At 40.8% G+C, this 24,615-nt stretch overlaps 1 protein-coding gene across 1 annotated transcript in view; it reads right to left on the reverse strand.

The window, feature by feature from the left end:
• The window catches only part of tmem8b (transmembrane protein 8B), a 142,015-nt gene that overhangs the window by 11,548 nt on the left and 105,852 nt on the right, over positions 1-24,615 (reverse strand). Inside the window, exon 12 of the mRNA XM_034170983.1 lies at positions 5,683-5,799. Within this exon, the coding sequence (XP_034026874.1) occupies positions 5,683-5,799 (117 nt within the window). The remainder of the gene's footprint in view (positions 1-5,682; positions 5,800-24,615) is intronic.

Consider the following 24,615-nt stretch of genomic DNA (forward strand, 5'->3'; position numbering starts at 1 on the left):
AGTGAAGAGCTGAGAATAATTTCTGGATGCACTGAATACAATTTCCACACTTGATTCAAAACTGAAAAAGCTTTCCCTGAAGAAACAACAAGCCTTGTTTTCAAACTCATGCCAGAGGTTTTGTGTTAAAGGCTTTCCCCCTCAGCACCTTGCCTGAAATACTATTATTTTTATCTTCTCAGTTCAGAGAGCACGTTATGACTCAGTGAAGAGTCAGTGAAAGTATAAGCTGACTTATAATGGGACTACAACCCATGACTAATACCTGCAGGCTGAAAAACCTTTAAAGCCCCCTCCATTCTAATGTGAAACAACTTCATTGTTGATGAATACTTTATTGAGCAAGTTAAAAACATTTATACATTGCGCACATTCATCTTTGAAAATCCGTACATTAGTCAAAGGGAGTAGAATTAAGTAAAACTTATATTTTCTACCCCCTTTCACATGTTTTATTTTCGACTACGCAGACAAGAATAAATAAAAAAATTTTGAGATCATATACACCTATATAAACACACACCTTGCATTATACATATCAACATGTATTTACATAAATACACTACCTCTATACACAAATACCCTTGCATACACCAATACACACACTAGATTCAATGAGATTTGACAGTATAACACTTTTAACCCACATTGTTCGGGAACACGCGGTTTCATCCATGCACATGTATGTATGATGCTTTAAACAACAGCTAAAGTATTTTTATAGTTACTTAAATAATGTAATGTGCCAGCTCCTTTTGGCTGCATGTTCGAACAAGTTCCATAAAAGCCTAAAGTGCATTAATAGTAGTAAATGTCAACCTCAGATTTCAGAATCCACATTCCACTGTGACATGCCCAGCTCGTCAACCATTCAGAAGATTCAGACGGCTTTCGGTGGCTTTCAGTCGTGTGACTATCCGAGAAATTGTGGACAAGCTGGACATGTCAGGGCATGTCCCAACATGTCCTGTGAGGCTTCATCACGGAGGCGCTGCTGCTGTGCCATCATCCTCATGCCGATGAATTTCGCTGCAACTCTTTTCATCGCAAAATCTTCTTTCACAGTGGAATGTGCCGAAAAAGTGCTGATGTCCACCTCTTCCGCAATTTCTCGGATAATCACACGACGGTCCCACATCACCACAGCGTTCATTTTGGAAATGATCCGGTCGTTTCAGCGTGTTGATGCCGATCGAAGCGCGGCGCGCCCTCCACCGTTGTGCGGACGTCTTTAAACCAGTTGTACCGCTCCTTAATCTGTGTGATGCCCACAGGATCATCACCGAAAGCCGTCTGAATAATCCAAATGGTTTCCACCTGGCTATTGCCCAGTTTGTGGCAAAATTTGATGCAGTCGCGCTGCTCCAGTCGTTCCGGCATTTTCCTTGCAAAGAAAAAAACGACGAGAGACTACACCCATCCTCACACAAAGGCTGCTTACAAGCAAATAACGCAACCAACAGGCGTGAAAAAAATCACGTATGTGCACAAAGGTTCAAGGGTTGGCTCATGTAAGCACACGTGATTCAAATCCATCAGGTTTTTGAAAAAAATAAAAAGGTCGGATACTTTTCTAACAGACCTCATATGTCAGCATCAGTTTAATTCATAAAGAACACAGGATGTCTTATTTTGGGAAGAAAAAAAAAAGTTTTAGTCAATTGTAGTTTATTTTCTGTTTTACAGCGTTTGGAAAGAGGTGTCATTTTATTTAAAGTGGCAATTTTGTGTCAACGGAACGGAGGACGATTCTCGTTTCTTGACTACAACATGACAAGAGTCCCAGTTAGTGACTTTAATCCACAAAAAAGCGATTCACGATATTTTAATGGCTTTGAGAGGAGTTAAGAAGCGGACTTACCGCTTCTGAAGAGCAGCGAATCAAAGAACCACGAGCCAGTGGTTCGAAGCATTGCTTCAATGGCTCAGGCATCAAAGTGGAGTCACGCTGCAGATGATTACAGGCCCACTGCAAACCAAACCCTGAATATCCGTAAGACTTTATTTGTACGTCCGTATGACTCTGAAACTCGGAAAATCCGTATAGGTTGACATGTATGGGCCTGACTTCATTGCAGTCACTAGTAATCACTCGTGTCTCTGAGTGAAAACACGACTTGTTTCGTGTGTGTGTGTGTGTGTGTGTGTGTGTGTGTGTGTGTGTGTGTGTGTGTGTGTGTGTGTGTGTGTGTGTGTGTGTGTGTGTGTGTGTGTGTGTGTTTGTTTGTTTGTTTTTTTGTAACGAGTAACGACAGGGCGAGTAGAAGTATGCAATTAAGGTTGGAAATGTAGTGAAGTAAAAGTGAAAGTAAGCTGAATTAAAAAAACTCAAGTAAGTACAAAGTCTCCCAAAACGTACTTAAGTACAGTAGTGAAGTATTTTTACTTTGTTACTATATAACACTGCTTGAAAATTAGCATTAATTTGTAAAAGTATTTTCTTTTGACTTCTTGTTCAGGGTGGTGATACGTATCTGCATCTCATTTGTCACGCGGTTTACGCTGGATGTACTTCCTGGAACAATTCCAGATGTGTGTGAACAATGGAGTACACAGTCAGAGTGTTAATTATACAAGAACAATCCAGAGTCTTTACCATTCGGGGGTTCTTATGCAACATTAGTTAGCTAATATTAACGTTACATACCTCACATTAGTTAGCTAATGTTAGGCAAAGCAAATGGTAGCTTTAGCAAGCTAACATTAGTTAAATTGCCCCTGTAATTGAATACTTAGTATTATAATATCTAATATCTATTAGATCTAATATCAATTTGTACATATTACCCAACTGTTACTGTAGCACAGATTCCAGCTGCCTCCTGAGATAGCATAGTGTAGTCTGACTGGACACTATGGTGGTAGTAGATCATCCGTGTACCATTAGACTACTACTCAAAGCTTACAGAGTATCTGGATATCTCATGGATTGTGACAATGATTTGCCCACTGTATCGTAAGATAGTACAAATATTCAGGCCTGTAACTTAAGGGCCCTGTCCCACTGGCATTTAGGAGGATTTTTGGTAATTGGCCCATATTCGCCAAACATCTGCAACATCCGTGTAACAAGCCTGTATGAGTCGGCCGTCATGCAAACATGCTCGTGATCATCCGCAGAGGCACGCATGTCCACAGCCAGGATTTTTGAGCTGCTCAAAAATCTGGATGTGGATAATATCCGCCTTACATACTCCATATATACTCAATTCATACACAATATATACTCACTCTATGCGCTGTATATCTTCCATTAACCGCTGATATCTGCAACTGACGGGGATTTGCGGCTTGACAGCGGACCGGGACAGTGTGTAAAACAGATATATATCGTGCCCATCATGTCCACATCATAAACTAAAATATGTTGTAGCGAATGCATACAAATTGGCCACGAATAAAGTGTTTTTATTACATCTGCTTTGCAGCTGATTTGCGGACAATCTGTGAATGCATAACAAACACGTCATGTAAACCCAAAGTACTATATGTGGCAGAAAGCGACATACCTGCCAGTCAGTGCCGGTCCGGCTGTGTAAATCCACAAAGACGTAACTCCTGCAATCCAGGACTTTTATTTAACACCAACAAAAGGAAGAGTTGCTGTGTACCCACAACGCACGCTGATGTCTGTTTTCTGTGACACTCTCAAAAAAAAAACACCATCTCACACCCTGAGCAGCTTCCCCTCTCCCGCTCCCCAAACTCATGAACAGTTAACCCTCGCATGACAACGTGAACATTAACTCTGTGATCAACTTGTCCAAGTCCAGCAAATGCTCCAGAGGCTGTATTGTTGGTGTGAATAGTGATGCCGAAAGGAGTGAGTGAGCTTATTTTATGACCGCAATGCAGATGCCGTGCACGCACATTCATAATACACCCGTAATACTGCCGTGATAATCTCAATGTGTCGGATCAGTTTCCTCACTACATGCGTTATACAACCGTGATTGTTCATCATATTCTTTATATATTATTAATATATTCGTAATTCATACTGGGACATTTGTCATTTTTGGCCATTTTTGTTGCGGACAACAATGAACGTCCGCAATTTGTATACTCAATTCATGCGCAATTAATCCTCTCCTCAGTGGGACAGGACCCTAAGGTAAAAGTTAGAAACTAGCTAACATTAGCATTACTCTGTAGACACAATTTGTGTGTACTAAATAAGTTAAATACAGTAAGTACTTACATTAACAGTATTCTTTGGTCTACACTATGAAGGGAAGCATAGACTTAAGTGAGCCATTGTAATGAGGGCGTCATGAGACATTCAACTTTGGTTTTGAAGGGTAATGTTCACGTTAGGCATCTCTGACATCAAATTGCAAGATTTGAATTATAAATGTTTCAAAACCACCAAAAAACAGTTGTTTTTGCCACATTTGAGAGGGATTCCAAGTCTTAATTACCGTATTTTCCGGACTATAAGTCGCACCAGCCACTTTATCCATTGTAAAGAAAAATAAACCATAAATAAGTCACACTGGACTATAAGTCGCATGGACATACAGGTATGTTAACTTAACATGAAAAGTTCAGATGTTAATAGTGTGACAGCTACCGTTTTCGGATGCATATTTCACCAATTGGAACTTGTAACTGCAGAGTATGATTTTCTTTTTGGTAGCATTTTTTCGGGCCTTCTCCGTTGCCTTGTTAAGTTATCAGTAATGTTGAAAGTTTTATTTTTCTATGGTAGCCAGAAGTCGCAGGAAAAGTCATACAAGCCTTGAGTGCCCTCTCGTGAGCTGCATTTTACCTACATATATGTTTGTATTTTGCGGACCACAATGCAAGCCGAACCATAACCCGCACCATCGCTGAACGGTTCTTTTCTAACATATTACCCGCTGTGGACCATAGTACACACCAGGTGTCAGCTGCCGATGTTCATGCAGCACCTACCTGCGCAGCTCATGACCTCCCCGTGGTGTCGACGCCAGCTCTTTCCAAGTGCAGATGCTAATCCTCCGCCGTCGCTCACCCCAGTGCTCCGACGCAGCTCTCAGCATCAACTTAAACACTGTGCTCACACTGATATCCAAGGGTTGAAGCTGTTTTGTTAGCCCTCCCGGCATAACAGCAAGCATCATGTTCATCTGCTTCACACGCTGTTTCACAATCATTGTCTGGGTGAGGTGAGGAATACGCATCCAATGTTCTGTTCTCTGATTGGTTATCGTGACCAGTGTGACCTATAGGGCGGCCGCCATACTACAGTGCCCACGATGCATTGCATTTCCATTTCCGGGGCCATTTTAAAACATAGAGCGACTCTGTCACGTAAAATTGTTTTATTACGGTAAATTAATTGAGAATCTACCGGTATATTTTTCATTTATAAGTCGCTCTGGAGTATAGGTCGCACCCACCGGCCAAAACATGTAAAAATGTGCGACTTATAGTCTGAAAAATACGGTAGGTTGACAGGCCACAACCAGAATCTCCTGTAATTTCAACCATGGATTGAGTTGCCATTGAACCGGTGATCTTCTCTTTTGGATGTAAGCACCACTATTATACACTTTTCATGTATATATATATATATATTTGGCCAGTTATTTCAGTATGTGAGGGCTTTTCTTCAGGGAACTCATTATGGTATGAACTCATTTGTTGCAGAAAACGTTTGTGTGACTCTGTTGGGAATATTTGTCTCTTGCCTTCTACCCATGCCACAGCCATGATACCCAGAGCAAACAGACTGGGACCCAATAGGTTCCACAGGCCGTGACGATCCAGCTGCAGAGCCATGGACAGTGACATCGCCCCCAGCAGGTACAGCACCTTGACAAAAACCACATGATGTGAGATTGATTACCACTAAAGATTGTCAACAGTAGTAACATTTATATGCACCTGGAACAGAGATGTTCTCCTTTAAACTGTAGTGAAAGACTGCATTTCCGACATGCGTCCAAAGCTCCCAGCACTTTACAGTGATGTCTCACCTCCACACCCTGATGTTACAAGCTGCAGTGGAAGATGCTGAGCTGCACATTGGGAGCTATTTGGAAAATTAAGAATCTTGCGCAAGGGCATCATAGTGTTGACAAAAATAATGAGATGAGTGCTGCTTGTTCACATTCCCCTGGCGTATTTTTGTCCATCTGGTTGTTAGAATGAAAAATGCTGCTTCTGTACTGTGTATATATGGTATAGAATTATTTGTTGTTATTGGGTTTTGTGATTTTATTTTTGTTAGTATGCCCAAAGCAGATGGTCACTCCACTAAGTCTGGTCTGCTTGAGGTTTCTGCCTATAATCAAAAATGCCTGAGGGAGTACTTGTGTGTAGAGCCTTGGGGTGACGTATTGTTGTGATTTGACATTATAAATAGATTGAATTACATTCTCTAACCTTTGAGATACTACTTTCAAATAATCATCCAAATCAAAACCTGTGTGTCATGTTGATGTAAAAAAATGGTATTTTTATCGTGATGTGATTTCAGAATGGGAAATTTTGATTGTGGCTTTTTTTTTTTTTTAATTGTGTGAACATTTTGAATGTAAGAAATAATGTTAACCAGTTGGAGACAGAGAGTGATGCTGCTGGGCCGCTTCATACAAAATTCTGTAAGCCTCCATCACTGGACTGGCACCAAGCAGGCCACAGAGAACAGACATGTGGTGTTCTACAAGTCCAACCATTTTAAACAGTGCAGCCTCCCACCCGAGGCTTAACATTTTGACAACAAATGGCCTCATTTGACCAAATGCCAATCCATGGCGAGTTGAGTACACCCGCTACAGCACTCTGTGGACACACAAGGAACATTAACCCTTCCCCTTCCCCTAACCCCAACCATAGCCTTAATTACCACAATAGATAAATGTTCCGAATGACACAGAAGTGAAGTAGTACAGTAGTTCTGCACTCTGTCAGAGAGAAATTACATAGCTGTCAAAAACCGCATCATGGTGGTTTATGTCCGTTGCTCCTTCTTTCTGTGACACAGCAGCTCACAATCCTTGCTGCTGTGTTTGCACATTGTTGTACTTCACCCTCTCTCTCTACCTCGTTTTCCCTCTCTCCTCTCCATTTCTCTCCGCCTCTCTTTCTCAACTCGTTCTCATCTCTTTCTGAGTGAGGACGAGTGATCATTGAGGAATATGACATCATGCTTTCAGACCACAGCAAGCTCTTCTCAAAAGCGTCTCCAGGAATGCAGGTCTGCATCTGTTTTTCACACTTTTTATCCCTCAGCTGTCACTATTCCAAGAAAGTCCACCAAAGTTGACCTATGTGTGACCCCTCACTTGGTCACATGCTGTTTTTCTCTTGTTCTCTTTCTCTGACAGCGTTTTTAGTCAGTTATTTATTCATTGTTATTGTTATTATCATCTCATCCTCATCCTCACTGCTTATCCGGGATCAGGGTCGTGGGGTATTATTATTATTTTTAATTAATTAATTTTTTTTTTTGCTGGTTATGGACATGTAAGAAATAAGCCTTCTTATACCCACGCACTCACTGGGGCCTTGACAGGGAGGCGGGTCGTTGTAGTGACGTAAAGCAGTTTGTTTTATCTTGAGACCCGAGACTCTTGTTCAAAGGACACCGGGTCAGTGTCCCTGACGTTTCTGCTATGAGACCCCTGGTGGACAGAGAGAGCTCCCATTCTCCCCCAAAATAAGTATTTAATGATTACAATTGCTGCCAAACTGGAAAATAAGGTAAAATGTTACTTAATTCCCCTTTAAACTGCTAATGCCCTCCACTCAGAGTTGCAGGATATTACACATCTGAACACAAAACACTAACAACAGAGGCGGAGTTCACTTTTTTATCCAAGCTTACAGTTGACAAAAGCAGAGGATATAAAGAGATAAACTGAGAAAACCAAAAAAAAAAAAAAAATCATAAACTGTGCTACATATGCTTTGGGGAAACTTAAACCTGTCAAAAATGCCTGGGGTCTGTATTCTTCTGTCTGGGTGAGAACGTGAGGAGAAATTTGGGATGTTAGAGCAGGGGAGGGATGACCTGCCTGCAGGAGAACAGGACTAATTGGTACAGACCAGGAGAAGAGGAGCAGCGGGGTGCAGCCTGAGGACTTTGTGCAGCAACAATCATCAGTCATGCTGCGCTGCAGAATCGTACAGCAGCACACAAACACGCGTGTAAAGATGTATGCAGCCACTGACGTTTGCACGTGTGCACACTGTAATTAATCATTATCTGTCACGGTGACAAAAGAGCTGCTGGAATTCTGGCAAAGTCTAAAGCCCCAAATCAGAAAAGATTGGGACGGTATGGAAAATGCAAAGGGGAAAAGAAGAAACACACACACACACACACACACACACACACACACACACACACACACACACACCACACACACACACACACACACACACACACATATAATATGAAGTGAGTCTTTATTCAATTGTAACTGTATAAAACCAGATATTTCAGGTTTTGTTTTTGTTTTTTTGATCACCTTTTATTTTATTTGTTAAGATATATGCATTCCTGCCATGAAGGTCTGCAGCACATTTCAAAAAAGGTACAACACAAAAGCATTTACCACTTTATCATGTTGCCATTCCTTCCCACAACACTGAAAAGACATTTTGGCATTGAGGACACCAAGCATTAACATGTTTCAGATGTAATTTTGTCCCATTCTTCCTGCAAACACTTCTTAAGTGTGCAACAGTACGGGGTCCATTGTTGTATTTTTCATTTAAAAATTCTCCACACATTCTCTATTGGGTGACAGGTCAGGATTGCAGCAGACCACTCTGGTATCCATATCTGCTTCTTCCACACGCCATGAATGTGTAATTTGTGCAGAATGTGGTTTTGTATTTTCTTGTTGAAAAAATGCATGTGTACCTATAGAAAAAGATTGCCACGTCGGAGGTACTTTTCTGCATTAAATGCAGGAATAGATGTATATTAACAATGAAATGAAAGTTGACCCAACAAATTTTTAATATCTTGGTTCATATTGGCTGTAATGAAACGGAAGCCAAAGTAAAATTGTAGTAATCACTGTGTTTTCTTGCTGTTGTTGCTTAATTTTAGCATTTGGCCTTTCATACTGTCCCAGCTTTTTCTGATTGGGGGTTGTATTTTTTCTTGTCACTAATGGGTTTTTGATATTGACTAATCATGCTTATAGTGTCCCCCATGTTAATGCTGTGTTGCTTTTGCATTTAAGATACACATGACAAAATAGATCTGCAGTGCAAGAACAAAAACTGCTAAAATTCACATATCACCTATTAGTGTGAAAATGTCAGATACATTGCACAGTGTCAAAACAAGCTTACGCAGCTTTCTGCTCCGGATGCCTGGATTTATGATCCTAAATGCGAAAGCACGAAGTTCTTCTCTGTCCTACACACAATACAGATACAATTGTTCCTAGATCTTAAAGTGAGTTCTCACATTCAAGCTCATACTCTGGCTCAATATGTCTAATTTCTATAACTCAAACTGTTTCTGTCATAATTAGGGATAGACCATTAATTGTCTGTGCTGATATTGGCTGTGTATCGGCCAGGGCCAATAATCAGCCGGGGCCGATAATCACCCCTGGCCATTATCGGCCCAGCCGATTATCGGTCTATCTCTGCAGAGTACCCAGAGGGATTATCGGCCAATTCAGAGTATCGGCCCAGCCGATTATTGGTCTATGACTAGTCATAATGGACTAACGCTCAATAATAACATTCATATGAGTGAAGCGTCGCACAGCGGCGTGAAGCTCACTCATGGTATAGGGCGTCCTAAACAGGAAGTGCCAAAATTCAAATCCACAGTAAAACAGGAAATGTTCAAATGTCAAACACTTCCTGGATTGACAGATGAGATCCCATGGAATCTCGCGGGAACTCAGTGGCAAGCTCACAATCAAACAGGAAGTGCCAATTTATTAGTCACAGTAAAACAGGAAATGTTCAAATGTCAAACACTTCCTGGCATGGGTGGAGCTAGATCGGAGGCCAGGGTTTCACTGGACTCCCCTGAAATCTGATTGGACACAGATGATTGACATTTCACGGCACCACATGTCTGGTTGAAAGAGCTGCATTTTCAAATCAGTAAGTCACATTGACTACTAGGTTCCTCCTGTCCAGTAGTTTCTGCTGTGTACCACAAAAAGTTCTAATCCACCTTAGTAGAAGAAGAAAAATGTTTGCTCCCGATTTGAGCTGAACATGTCGTTTGGACTTCTAATCACACCAAAATTATACTGGTGAGTAAACTATCATATTTTATGCCAGAAATGAGGTCCAGGTTGTTAAAAGCAACATTTCTCCTTTAATTCGGGTTGGCTTATGTAGACGTTTAAATTAACAGACCACAGCTGGTTCTCTGTTGGCTTATTAGTGCAGCAGATAACTGAATTAATCCTTCAAATGTTGATACAAGCATCAAATTCAGCACAAATACAGCTGGAGTTAAATTAATAGAGCAACTTTAACTTTTGACCCCTGTACAAACTGAAACTGACCTTTGTCACCATTCTTGCTAATTTTACCTCATAACTCCATAACATTCAGTCACAGATTGTCCAAACTGTACCTTTTTTGGAATCTTTATGATCAGGCAAATAATGTTGTGTAGTTTTCTATATGATTGGAGCATATTTTAATTTAGACCAGGGTGGGCATCTTGTTCCAGAAAGGGCCAAGAGGGTGCAGGTTTTCTTTGCAGCCACTGATTCCACTAGGTGATTTCACTGATTAACTGATTCCATCTGCTCAAAGTGATATTAATCAGTGAAATCACCTGGTGGAATCAGTGGCTGCAAAGAAAACCTGCACCCTCTTGGCCCTTTCTGGAACAAGTTGCCCACCCCTGATTTAGACCCCTGTGTTTCTTCAATTGACCCCTACCTGGCTCCCTATTGAAAATTCAAGTGGTCTATCAGTTTTTCTTTTTTAAAGAGTTCATGTCTATGGATTATTTGTGCCAAGTTTGATGCTTGTATCACCATTTGCAGGATTCCACTCTAAAAATTCTCTTATCTGCTGCACTATATATGAGATGTTAGATGCTGCTCCTCACTGTTTCTCAGTTGTCCTCAAAAGTATTGGAACACTTAGTATATCACACATTTTAATTTGTTTATTCCTTTTCAGATACATTTTTTTTTCTAAAGTTATCTTCCTTAACTCAAACTGAAAGCAAATCTCTACAACTTGATATAAATTAATTTAAAATATAAAATCCAGCTTCCTGATGAAGTGGTTTAGAGGAGGATTTTCTAAAAAAGAAGATCTGAAAGTTCAGCTACAATTTGACAGAAAGTGCATTTGAGATGGAAGCCTAAATTTGATGTTTTGGTGAAAGGAACTTTTGTATTTCTTCATAATTGATGTAAATAAAGTCCAAGACATCAGTGACTTGGAAATGTTCATGTTTCCATCCCCTGACTTGTCTGAAGAAAACTGATTATTATTTACAGGTTTTATCAAGTTTTAGAGATTTGCTTTCAGTTTGAGTTTGAGGAAGATCATTTTAGAAATTTTAATTATTTATTTATTTGTTTGTTTGTATTTCTTGTATTTAAAATGGCATAAACAAATTAAAATGTGTGAAATTCCAAGTGTTCCAATACTTTTGGAGGGCACAGTATCCTAACCTTATGATGAGTGCAAAGTGTTTTGTTTAAGAATGTTTAATTTTCACTGTTGCTGCACTTTGCGTCAAATCATAGTCATATCGTTTATCATATTGATATGAAAATTCAGTAAGGTATATCTTCTATTATACATTCCAAATCTAAGGTGGAACTCTACTAGTGTTTACTAAGGTACACCAAAATATCTTAAAAAAAGAGAGAGTGTGAGTAGAGCCACTTAGGTGCCTGGTCTTGAGAACCAGGGTTGGCGAGGAGCTTTTTCCAGGTATGTGAAAGGCACATAAAGAAAAATGCCCCCCAGAAAATGAAAGTTTTTTCCATGCTAAAGCATTTACTCAAAATAAAGTCTGAAGAACCTAAATGACATGGTGAGATGCTGACGAGCTTTGCTCGTTCACGTCCGCGACATATGCATATTAATAATGATAATTCACTTTTATTCACCTTGTCGGGATAATTCTTCTTTGCATTCATGCTGTCTTAGTTGCAGACAATTAGACACAATCTAATGAGTGGGAGCCGTGGGAAGCCACTGAGTGGTGCCCTGACAGAGTCACCAGATCTTCAAACACTGCTTTTTTCATGAACTGTAGAAATAGCACAGCCTAATGTGCATGTTTTGATGGTGGGAGCAAAAATGAGCACCCAGAGGAAACCCACGCAGACACAGGGAGAGCATGTGTAGTCTGCACAGACAGAATTCAGCTAGAGTTGAACCTGAGACCTTATTCCTGTGAGGCAAGACCACAAACCATGACAATGCCTTACTGCAATTAAATTGAGCAAATCTGACACTACTGACACAATACAATATGTATTTATTGCTATTACACATACTAATTTGGTTTGCTTGATTCAAAAGAGTGAGGTCATGACACAGAGCCAACGTGGTTCCTGGATGACAATCACCCCAACAGAAAACTAGTGGCATCTCAACCAGGGGTGCCGAAAACGGGAGAATAAGGAGAAGGATTCTAAAGGCCCATGATTGACAGGCGCCCAGAGAGGCCCCTAATACAATTATAATACTAACAAAATAATATGGGGGGTGGCCCAGTAAGATTGCTTTTCATGGGGACCAAAATCCCTGGAGGCACCCCTGATATAAACCCCTCAAAAGTAAACACCTAGATGATACATGGGTGTCTCCTTGGTGTTTTTCAGCCACTGGGATTCTTAAGACAGAGGCACGTGTATGCTGGATCACGCTCAGAGAAACGTGCCACACGGCCAAAACAGATGTACAGTTGTAACAGATGATCCCTCACAATGTTAGTGATTCTCCTTATCTGAGTCTCCATCCATTTGACACAAATGATTCCAATGGTATCCAAAGATCCTTCTAAGAGACTTGTTAGCTGTATAGTTTTTATGATTCTTTTGGTAGGTTTATCAAATTTTAAACTTTTGATGATGGTATGAAGAATTTTATGCAGTTGCTCTCAATTCTTTTTATTGCGTAAATGGATGTTGAATAGTATGTGGAATTTCAGCTGACATTAAAAAGCATATTTGTACTACAAAGTCTGGCATCTGACTAGTATGTAATCATTCCGCCACCAAAAAAAAAACCCGATGCTGCCGCTGCTGTCTGTCTCTGAGGTTGTTCCTGCTTCTGGTTTCTTAGTTAAACAACACAATCAACATGCTTTGCTTAGCAGCTGCATTTCCTCCATTCACTGTTGATCATTTGTCAATCTGCTGTTTTTTTTTTTTTTTAAAACCTTTTGTTTTACTATTTTGTTTTGATGATACAGGAATAAAAGAAATGCAGCAGCAATTATTACCTCAAAACTGTCAGAACAACACAATTCAAAATGATTTATCCATTTACATAACGTGCATTCTGGGCTACACAAGTAAATCTGCAGTCTGTATATTTCATTAAGTAGATTAATTAAAAAGGCTGAGATCCAGTGTGCTTCACATGGTTATGAATAACACATTTCATAGCTCATTCTTTATGGAAAAAGAGTAAAATATCCATTCTGGACAGTCTGTTGGTATATTTGTGACAACATGGCACATCCAACACACACACACACACACAGTTCCACTTGCCAGTCCTGACATGTACGGTTTGATTAGTGGCTGCGTACTGCATCGCTCAGCAAAAACAAAACTCTAGAGGACAGCAGATGTTCATGCACTCTCCGTCCCCCCAACAGCTCCCCCTCCTCCGGCTGTGTCTCATTTATGGATGCACACACACACACACACACACACACATGCACGTTTCCTGAGACTGATCCATATTGGTGCACAGCCAGGCAGTGACCCAGGGAGCGGGTGCACCTGTTAGTGTTTACTGTTACTCACCACAATATGTCAACCACCACTGAATTTAGCTCCACATGTCGCTGCCTCCAACACACTGATCTTTCAATTTAAGGTTAAAAATTGAGGCATATGTAGTACTTTGTTTTCAGTTCTCATTCATAGCTCCGTCCCTCTAAGGTAGTATGGTCCCAGACCTCTGAATGTTAGATGTGAGGGCTCCCATTTAAAATTCTGTTAGTGATTCAAATAGTCTGTTTGCTGCTGGGCACTGGGAAATGGTTAGGGCGAAATCCAAGCACCCTGAGCACATAACGGAAAAATGTTGGTGTGAGTAATGGAGTAGTCAAATGGGCTTTCAGTCTGAGCACTGTATAAGGTTGAAGATATCAAATTCATTACAGAATGTTGACAATGGATCATTTTTCAAGACTGTATACAATGTCAACAATGTGGACCTTTCAGTGGCAGCATTTTCATGTGATTTTTTCTTTTTTTTTTAGGATAACTGTCATTATGTAATCCATAGTGCAGCAGGTAATTTGAAAAGAAATACTTCAAATGGTGATGCAAGCACCCAGTTTGGCACAAATACTCCTTAGACATAACTGTTTTGAAAAAGCAGAGCGTCCACTTGACTTTTCAATAAGCGGCCAGGTAGGGGGTCAATTGAAAATTACACAGGGATCAAATTTTAAAAATGCTCCAATCATATTGAAAAGTATACCACATTATTTGTCTAATCATAAAGATTCCAAAAAGGTATAGTTTGGGCTATCTATGACTAAATTGCAGACTGGGGTAAGAAAAAGGTTTAATATAATAAATCAAGCAGGGATTCGGTACACAGGTGGTCCAGAAGCGAAATAAAGGTACAGACAAGCATAAGGCTGAGGCTTGGTCGAACAAGCAAGCTGAGGTCAATCAGCATGGTGGCAATCAAAGGCAGAGACAAAAACGTGGTCGAGGACAAAACAAGGTCTAATACCGGCAGGCTGAATACAAGACAACGAGGCAAGGTGTGAGGGATTGAAAGTGAAATACATTCAACAATCTGGCATGAGCGTGAGACTGTGAGGGCTTAAATAACTGGTGGTGTAATTAGTGGAACAAGACACAGGTGTCAGTGAAAGTTCTGGAAGGGAGCGTGACCGGGGAAAACAAAGATTGTGCACAGTACAAGATAGTGAAGGCAGGAAAACACAGAGAGGAGTAATGAAAGAGACAAAGACACGTGAGCAGGTGCAAGAGCAGAAGTGGATGAAAATACAGAGCAGAAAGAGTCATAGTGAGAGACGAAGACACAAGTGCTAGTCCAGGGACAATCAAACAAGATGAGGCAAAAACAGAAACCGTGGACACAATACAACTATGACCAGGAATGAACTAGAAACCATGGACACAATACAACTATGACCAGGAATGAACTAAGCATGAACATATGAACTGAAAAGTGAATCATCAAAATAAAAACAAAATTAGAATGGAAACTAATCATGGCTGAAGGCAGAAATGAAAGATAACCAGGTGGAAAAACAAACTTTTAAACAGCAGATAAACAAAACCAGCCAGACCTTTGACATGAAGTAGAAAGTTCGACCACATTACACCCATTTTGGCATCCCTTCACTGGCCTCCTGTCCCGGTGAGATCAGATTTTAAGATTCTGCTACTAGTCTATAAAATTGTTCATGGACTGGCACCTCCCTACTTAGCTGACCTAATTAAACCTTATGTACCGGCCCGGGCTTTGCGTTCTCAGGGTGCAGGACTACTTTCTGTCCCTAGGGTGAATAAGAAGTCTGCGGGTCATACAGCTTTCGCATATCGTGCCCCGTTCTGTGGAATGATCTCCCTGCGTCAATAAAACAGTCAGATTCTGTGGAGACTTTCAAGTCCAGACTTAAGATGCACTTATTTTCCCTTTCGTATGGCTAGCATACTGACATAGTATAGTTCTGCGCTTTTTACTCTTTTAATTCTTTTTATTAGGAAACAGAGCATGCCACAGCCTCAACTTTTCCTAAATTCTGGGTCTTTTAGTGAAGCTTAGGGCCAGTGGCCGGCGATCACCTTAGTATTTCCTGTTTTTCTTGTTGTTTAATGCTGCCAAATTATACTGTATTTTTTGTCTTTCTGATGCCTGATTCTGTTTTTTTTTTTCTCTCTGTTTAAGGTGCAGCTCCATCCAGAGATGGGTGTGGTATTTGTGCTGAAAACCCTCCTCTCCTGTGCACCAACAGCATTTCCTGTATATTTGTTTTGTGAATTGTTCTGTAATTTGTGTCCATAGCATGGTCCAAGCAGAGGGTCACCCCTTTGAGTCTGGTCTGCTTGAGGTTTCTTCCTCAGAGGGAGTTTTTCCTTACCACTGTTGCTCTGGAGGTTAGTAAGGTTAGACCTTACTTGTGTGAAGTGCCTTGAGGCAACTCTTGTGATTTGGCGCTATATAAATGAAAATAAATTAAAAATTGAATTGAAATTGACTACAGAATAGTGCAATAAATAAAAAGAACTAACTGATGAGCAATAAGTGACAAACGGAACATAATCAGAAGAAATACTTGAAGATAAATATAACCAAAACCTGTGACTGAGGCATAATACAATTAATGTGATAAACAGAATTAAACTAAGACTAAAGCAACATAAGGGATCAAGAGTAAAAGCAAACAATAAATAATAAAGAAAATCTAAATACGTGAGCAGCAAATAATACACAGAAGACAAATGAAACAAAACCAATAATAACCTGAGCATGGTAACCTGACATGACATGAAAAACCAACACTGAAGTTCAAAGCACGGAGGAGGAAATGAGTCCAGACTAATGACAGATCATGACAGTTTGTACAGGGGTCAAAAGTTAACATTACTCCAATTTTGGTAAAGAGTAATGCAAATTATTGTTATTATTGAGAAAGATTGGCCTTCACAGCAGCTGCAGTGATCAGCCTGAGCCTCTGGCTGACCGCCGCGTTCACACAAGAGCAAAATGAATAAATAAATAAACACCAACATACAAGCTGTCACTTAAAGTGGCCACACTTCTAATGTATTATGATAACTGAGCTTTTGTGAACATGAGATTGAACATGATGATGTCTGAAAGACAGCAAATAATATTTCAATTATATCACTGGCTCTGATCGTATGTGTATTTTAATCTAAGATCTTTTCATTTCTTCAACTTGCTTCAGAAAAATGCTGAACAACAGTATGTTCAAAGATGATGACAATAACCTCTGTTTTCCCACAAAAAATGAAAGCACCAATGGTCAGCATTTACAGACTTTTTCAAACAATTCCTTCTCTGTTTAATACAATATGGCCATATATATATATATATACACTCAACAAAAATATAAATGCAACACTTTTGGTTTTGCTCCCATTTTGTATGAGATGAACTCAAAGATCTAAAACTTTTTCCACATACACAATGTCACCATTTCCCTCAAATATTGTTCACAAACCAGTCTAAATCTGTGATAATGAGCACTTCTCCTTTGCTGAGATAATCCATCCCACCTCACAGGTGTGCCATATCAAGATGCTGATTAGACACCATGATTAGTGCACAGGTGTGCCTTAGATTGTCCACAATAAAAGGCCACTCTGAAAGGTGCAGTTTTGTTTTATTGGGGGGGATACCAGTCAGTATCTGGTGTGACCACCATTTGCCTCATGCAGTGCAACACATCCTTCGCATAGAGCTGATCAGGTTGTCAATTGTGGCCTGTGGAATGTTGGTCCACTCCTCTTCAATGGCTGTGCGAAGTTGCTGGATATTGGCAGGAACTGGTACACGCTGTCGTATACGCCGGTCCAGAGCATCCCAAACATGCTCAATGGGTGACATGTCCGGTGAGCATGCCGGCCATGCAAGAACTGGGACATTTTCATCTTCCAAGAATTGTGTACAGATCCTTGCAACATGGGGCCGTGCATTATCCTGCTGCAACATGAGGTGATGTTCTTGGATGTATGGCACAACAATGGGCCTCAGGATCTCGTCACGGTATCTCTGTGCATTCAAAATGCCATCAATAAAATGCACCTGTGTTCTTCATCCATAACAGACGCCTGCCCATACCATAACCCCACCGCCACCATGGGCCACTCGATCCACAACATTGACATCAGAAAACCGCTCACCCACACGACGCCACACACGCTGTCTGCCATCTGCCCTGAACAGTGTGAACCGGGATTCATCCGTGAAGAGAACACCTCTCCAACGTGCCAAACGCCAGCGAATGTGAGCATTTGAGCCCACTCAAGTCGGTTACGATGACGAACTGGAGTCAGGTCGAGACCCCGATGAGGACGACGACATGCAGATGAGCTTACCCTGAGACGGTTTCTGACAGTTTGTGCAGAAATTCTTTGGTTATGCAAACCGATTGTTCAGCAGCTGTCCGAAGTGCTGGTCTCAGACGATCTTGGAGGTGAACATGCTGGATGTGTAAGGTCCTGGGCTGGTGTGGTTACACTGGTCTGCGGTTGTGAGGCTGGTTGGATGTACTGCCAAATTCTCTGAAACGCCTTTGGAGACGGCTTATGGTAGAGAAATGAACATTCAATACACGAACAACAGCTCTGGTTGACCATTCCTGCTGTCATCATGCCAATTGCACGCTCCCTCAAATCTTGCGACATCTGTGGCTTGTGCGTGTGATAAAACTGCACCTTCAGAGTGGCCTTTATTGTGGGACAGTCTAAGGCACAACCTGTGCACTATCATGGTGGTCTAATCAGCATCTTGATATGGCACACCTGTGAGGTGGGATGGATTATCTCAGCAAAGGAGAAGTGCTCACTATCACAGATTTAGACTGGTTTGTGAACATATTTGAGGGAAATGGTGACTATTGTGTATGTGGAAAAAGTTTTAGATCTTTGAGTTCATCTCATACAAAATGGGAGCAAAACCAAAAGTGTTGCGTTATATTTTTGTTGAGTGTATATATAGTATTATATATATATATATAATATATTATATTATATATATATACGAGGGCTGTCCATAAAGTATAGGTCCTTTTTATTTTTTCAAAAACTATATGGATTTCATTCATATGTTTTACGTCAGACATGCTTGAACCCTCGTGGCGCATAGGCGTGAGTTTTCCACGCCTGTCGGTGACGGTCAGTGTAGCCTGTGAGCACTCCTTGTGGAGGAGGTCAGTCCGCCCCTCTTCGAATTCCTTTGTCTGAGAAGTTGCTGAGAGACTGGCGCTTGTGTTGACGGAGCGAGACTGTTAAAAGGAGTATTTTTTTAATGAAAGAACGTGCGGACGGGTCCGACGCGTCGGGACGCAGACCGACGCGGTGCGGTGGCACAGAAAAACACCTCTGTTGAAAGCCTTAAAGGACAAGTTGGAACATGTCCAGCTGTTAAACAATTTCTCATATACTCACTCCACTGAAAGCATCAAAAAAGCTGCCTGATTTTAACAAAATGGTTATCAACACAGAGGTTTTTTCCTGTGCCGCCGCACCGCGCCGGCTGCGTCCCGACACGCGGACCCGTCGCACGTCTTTCCATTAAAAAAGTCTCCTTTAACAGTGGAATATCCGGATAAAGTGCTGAAACCGACTTCTTCTGAACTTCTCTGTTCTCTCAACGACGTCCTGGATCAATAGAGCCTGAAATGTGGAGGTTTTCAGCTTTTAACAGGCTGATGACGCTGCCTGAGAGCGGCTGAGCGACGTCTCGCACCGTGGGAAGTCCTTAAAGTGACAGTATCACCTCAAAATCTCTCATCAGCCGTTAAAATTTTCACTGAAAACCAGCTTAATTTTCGAACCGTGTCCACTTCAATGTGTCTCACAGGTTTAGAAAAAATTTTGATCAAACAAAGCGCCAGTCTCTCAGCAACTTCTCAGACAAAGGAATTCCGACGAGGGCTGGACGACTCCTCCCACAAGGAGTGCTCACAGGCTAATGACGTCACCGACAGGCGTGGAAAAACTCACGCATGCGCACGAGGGTTCAAGCATGTCTGACGTAAAAAACATATGAATGAAATCCATATAGTTTTTGAAAAAAATAAAAAGGACCTATACTTTATGGACAGACCTCATATATATATATATTATATATATAGATATATATATATATATATATGTTCTCCACTCAGATTGCAATAGCAATCACAGATTAGCATTGCTGTCCATCATTTACCTGTATTTTGGCATGCTTGGTGCCAGAAGGTTATGTTGGATGTCCAAAAAGGCTAGGACCAAAAGTTATATTGGATCGGTTTCCCACTGACAATAGCGTTAGAGCTTACTTCCAACAGCTAGCCAATCAGAGCGCGGCATACGAAGTTCAGGAACTAGCTCACAGATGCTGGTTGAAAAAAATGGCAACAAATATGTCAACTACAGCAGAAAATCATCTGCCAGTGAGGTTTGCTGAGTTCACAAAGGAGGAACTGGTGGAAATATTGAACTCCCAAGGATGCAAATAAACACGCTACTGACGTTTTAGAAGCATTCATATGCTGTTCACAACAAAATAAATTGATCTAATTTACTTGACTCTTTGTTGTTAGCTTAATTTGGGAGGGGGGTGGAGAACATAACAATTGATGGATTTGACAAGGGCGTAGCCGAGTCCAATATAACTTTTCTGAATCCAATATTTCTCTATGTTGGACTCCTTACCATCCATTATTTGTATTATATATATATATATACACACATATATATATATATATATATATATATATACATATATATATACATATATACACATATATATATATATATATATATATGTGTATATATATATATATATATATATATATATATATATATGTGTGTATATATATATATATATGACAGTTTGAAAGTGGGTGGGACTTTGTGCCTTAAATATCACTCTATTCCTTGACTTGATTGCTTGACCAGACCCCGCCACAGTCCAGCTGACATGAGAGGGGTAAAAAATTATCCAGCTCCAGACAAAGGAAAGGCCTGGCAAAGTACTTTTACTGGGACATGCTGTCAAACATGTTAATTTATGATATATTTTATTTATTCTACACTCCTTTTGTTTTTTGTCTTTTTCCAGCGCTGTTACGGATGGCTGCATGCCACCACTATTTATTACTATTTATTTTTCTTCCTCTACTTTTCTTTGGTTTAATAGTTTTAAACTAATTTATTGACCCGTGAATACATGCTGCTTCACCATTATTTTATCGTTTCCTGGCATTTGGAGTACTTTTTCCCAAGCCCGGTTCCCGGCCATGTCGGAACAGCGCCAGGGCTCCTTGTTTACACCAGGAAGCGGCTGATGGAGCTCCGACACAGTTTCTCAAACGGGGAAAGAAATGATATCCTTAAAGAACTGAGGAGGAAATACTGGGGCTGCAGAGCCTGAGGAGATGGGTGGCAAAGAAAGAGGAGATACCGGCCGTATTGTCCTTCCACTGTGATGGGGGACGTAAGATCGTTGTGAACAAAATGGATGAATTAACAACATTCATGAGAAGCAACATGTTTCATGAGAGCTCAGTCTTGTGCTTCATGGAGACATGGCTGAATAATAACATACCGGACTCTCCGTAGTGAGCGAAGGCGTAATGAAGGCCTTAATCTTTCCAAATCACTAATCAGATTAAAGTTACTTCTCCAAGTTACTATGCGTTACTATTATTGACTACAAAGTTAGTATTGGAAAAACAGGTTATCATTTTCATGGTGAGGTGGCAGGTGGGTGCTTTCAGCAGCTGCTGAAAGTAATGAATAAAGTAACTAGTAATCTAACTTATTTACTTTTACAATTGAGTAATCAGTAAAGTAACTAAGTTACTTTTTCAAGGAGTAATCAGTAATTGGATTACGTTTTCAAAGTAACTGTGGCAACACTGGTAGTGACTTTACCCGGCTTTCAGTTGGTGCAAGTGGACCGGATCTGGCGCCGACAGTGTCAAAAAGAGAGGTGGAGGAGTCGTTGTCTACGTGAACAACAAGTGGTGCAATCCTGGACATGTTATGCCGAAGAAGCGTATGCGTAACCCAGACATTAAACTGTTGGCAGTGAGTCTTCGTCCTTATATTTCTGAGGGAGGTTTCTCATGCCATTGTCCTCATTGTTTACAAATGAGGACATACAATATGGTATAGCTTTCAATATGAATTGGAACATTTAAAAAATTTGACACCTTGTGTAATTCTTCATTGACCCCCTGTAGGTCATTAGAGGTCAACTCCAAGATACCTACACATCTAAAATGAACATTACTTAATTAGAATGTGTGTGCCAAATTTGGTGGCTTTAGTCACAAAATGAACAATTGTTACTGGACATTTTAGCTAAGCTACACCACTATATATATTATCTTATGAAAAGTCACTTCTAACAGGACTTTGACCTTGAATTTTTTTTTTCCAAGGCACAAATTTGTGGAATTGGAAACTAGTGTTGGCAGAGGATGCCCTATGACTACCGAGATAGGTTCCACCCCCCCCCCCACCCCCGACCTGATCTTGGATAATCTGTTCAAGATGAGTGTGTGTGTGTGTGTGTGTGTGTGTTGGCGGAGGTTTGTGCTCTATGAGCGCTGTACTCCAGCTATTCATTGAACACCACCAAGCTATAACTGCCACCACTGAAGGGTTATCATACATTTTTGTATCAGCCATGGTAGACTGATGCTATATTATAAGCATTGTTTAGACACCTTAGGTCAGAAGTGAGTGCGACCTCATGGACTGTTAGCATATCTCTATATTTAACTAATGGCAGGTCTTCCTGTCCCAACAGTTAGACATTTGTTACTGACTCTAACTTTTTTTGATCACCATAGTTAATCATTTGCTTTATGATTGTGACCAACCATCTAATACTTGAGATAATCTGTGTCCCATTGATCATTTGTACATGACCAGCAGACTTACATTTTCTCAAATTGGAAGTTCTTCAGCTCCACCCTTACTTGGGATCGCCACTGCAGATCTGATATGGAAGTTTATGTTGGGTAACTTCCTGACACAACTCAACATTAGATGGACAATGGGCAGGGGTGATCTTGAGCCAGGAACTTTATGATGTAGAACACAAGTGCACTAACCGGTTACCAATCATGTTGCCCACACTCCTTTGTCAAACATTTCCACCTAATTCTAGCACCCTTCCCACAGCTATTTGTGTTTCCATAATGTTTTCAGACATACACGATACTGTTCCAGGGATATCTCTTTGCTGTTCTCTCATCTTTGTGGGCATAGTTTCCTTTTGTACAGGAGAGCAATTTCTGTTATGCCATTCTTTAAAGCGTTGCTTGAAATGGTTCTTCCCATTATGGGTATTAAACACATAAAAAGGTGTTATATAGCACCTTTATGTCCCATAAAGGTGCTATATAACACCTATAAAACCTTGTTCCCATATGATCATGAGCCAAACATTCACTCTATTGATATTTACACTATTTTTGTTTTGTGTGTAACAAGCAGTGCATCCAGAAAATATTCACAGGGCTTCACTTTTTTCCACATTCGTTATGTTACAGCCTTATTCCAAAATGAGGTAAATTCATTTTTTCTTCCTCAAAATTCTACTCACAAACACCTCATAGTGATAACATGAAAGTATTTTAAAGTTATTAAAAATAAAAACTAAGCAATCACTGGACATAAATATTCACACCCTTTGCGTCAATTGTTGATGCCCTCTGGCAGCAATTACAGCCTCACGTTTCTTGAATATGATGCCACAAGTTTGGTGCACCTATCTTTGGGCAGTTTTTGCCCATTCTTCTTTGCAGCACCTCTCAAGCTCCAGCAATTTTGGATGGGGAGGGTCGGTGCATAGCCATTTTCAGATCTCTCCTAGAGATGTTCAATCAGACTCAGGGTCTGGGCTCTGGGCTTGGGCACTCAAGGACATTCACAGAGTTGTCCTGTGATGATTGATATCTTGGCTGTGTGCTTAGGGTCATTGTCCTGCTGAAAGATGAAACCGCCAACCTCAGTCCTGAGGTCCAGAGCGCTCTGGAGCAGGTTTTCATCCAGGTTTCTTTACATTGCTGCATTCATCTTTCCCTCAAATCCTGACTAGTGTCACAGTTCCTGCTACTGAAAACATCCCCACGGCATGATGCTGACACCACCATGCTTCAAAGTAGGGATGGTGCCTGGTTTCCTCCAAACATTAATGTCTCGGGCATTCACGCCAAAGGTTCAATCTTTTATCACTTCAGACCAGAGATTTTGTTTCTCAATGGTCTCAGAGTCCTCCAAGTGCCTTTTGGAAACTCCTGGTGGGCTGCCATGTTCCTTTTACTAAGGAGTGGCTTTCTGACTGGCCACTCTACCATACAGGCTGATTGGTGGATTGCTGCAGAGATGGTTGTCCTTCTGGAAGGTTATTCTCTCTCCAGAGAAGAATGCTGGAGCTCTCACAGGGGTGGCCATCAGGTTCTTGGTCACTCCCCTAAGGCCCTTCATCCCCATTCGCTCAGTTTAGATGGGTGCCATCTCTAGGAGAGTCCTAGTAGATCCAGACTTCTCTATTTATGGATGATGGAGGCCACTTTGCTTCTTGGAGACCTTCAAAGCAGCAGAAATGTTTTCTGTAATCCTTTCCCCAGTGTTGTGCCTTGAGACAAACCTGTCTGAAAGGTCTACAGACAATTCCTCTGACTTTGTCATTATGGGGTAGAATTTGAGGAAAACATTTTGAATTCATTAACATAAC

This window comes from Thalassophryne amazonica, chromosome 5, assembly GCF_902500255.1.
Source record: "Thalassophryne amazonica chromosome 5, fThaAma1.1, whole genome shotgun sequence".
NCBI classification, from domain to species: Eukaryota; Metazoa; Chordata; class Actinopteri; order Batrachoidiformes; family Batrachoididae; genus Thalassophryne; species Thalassophryne amazonica.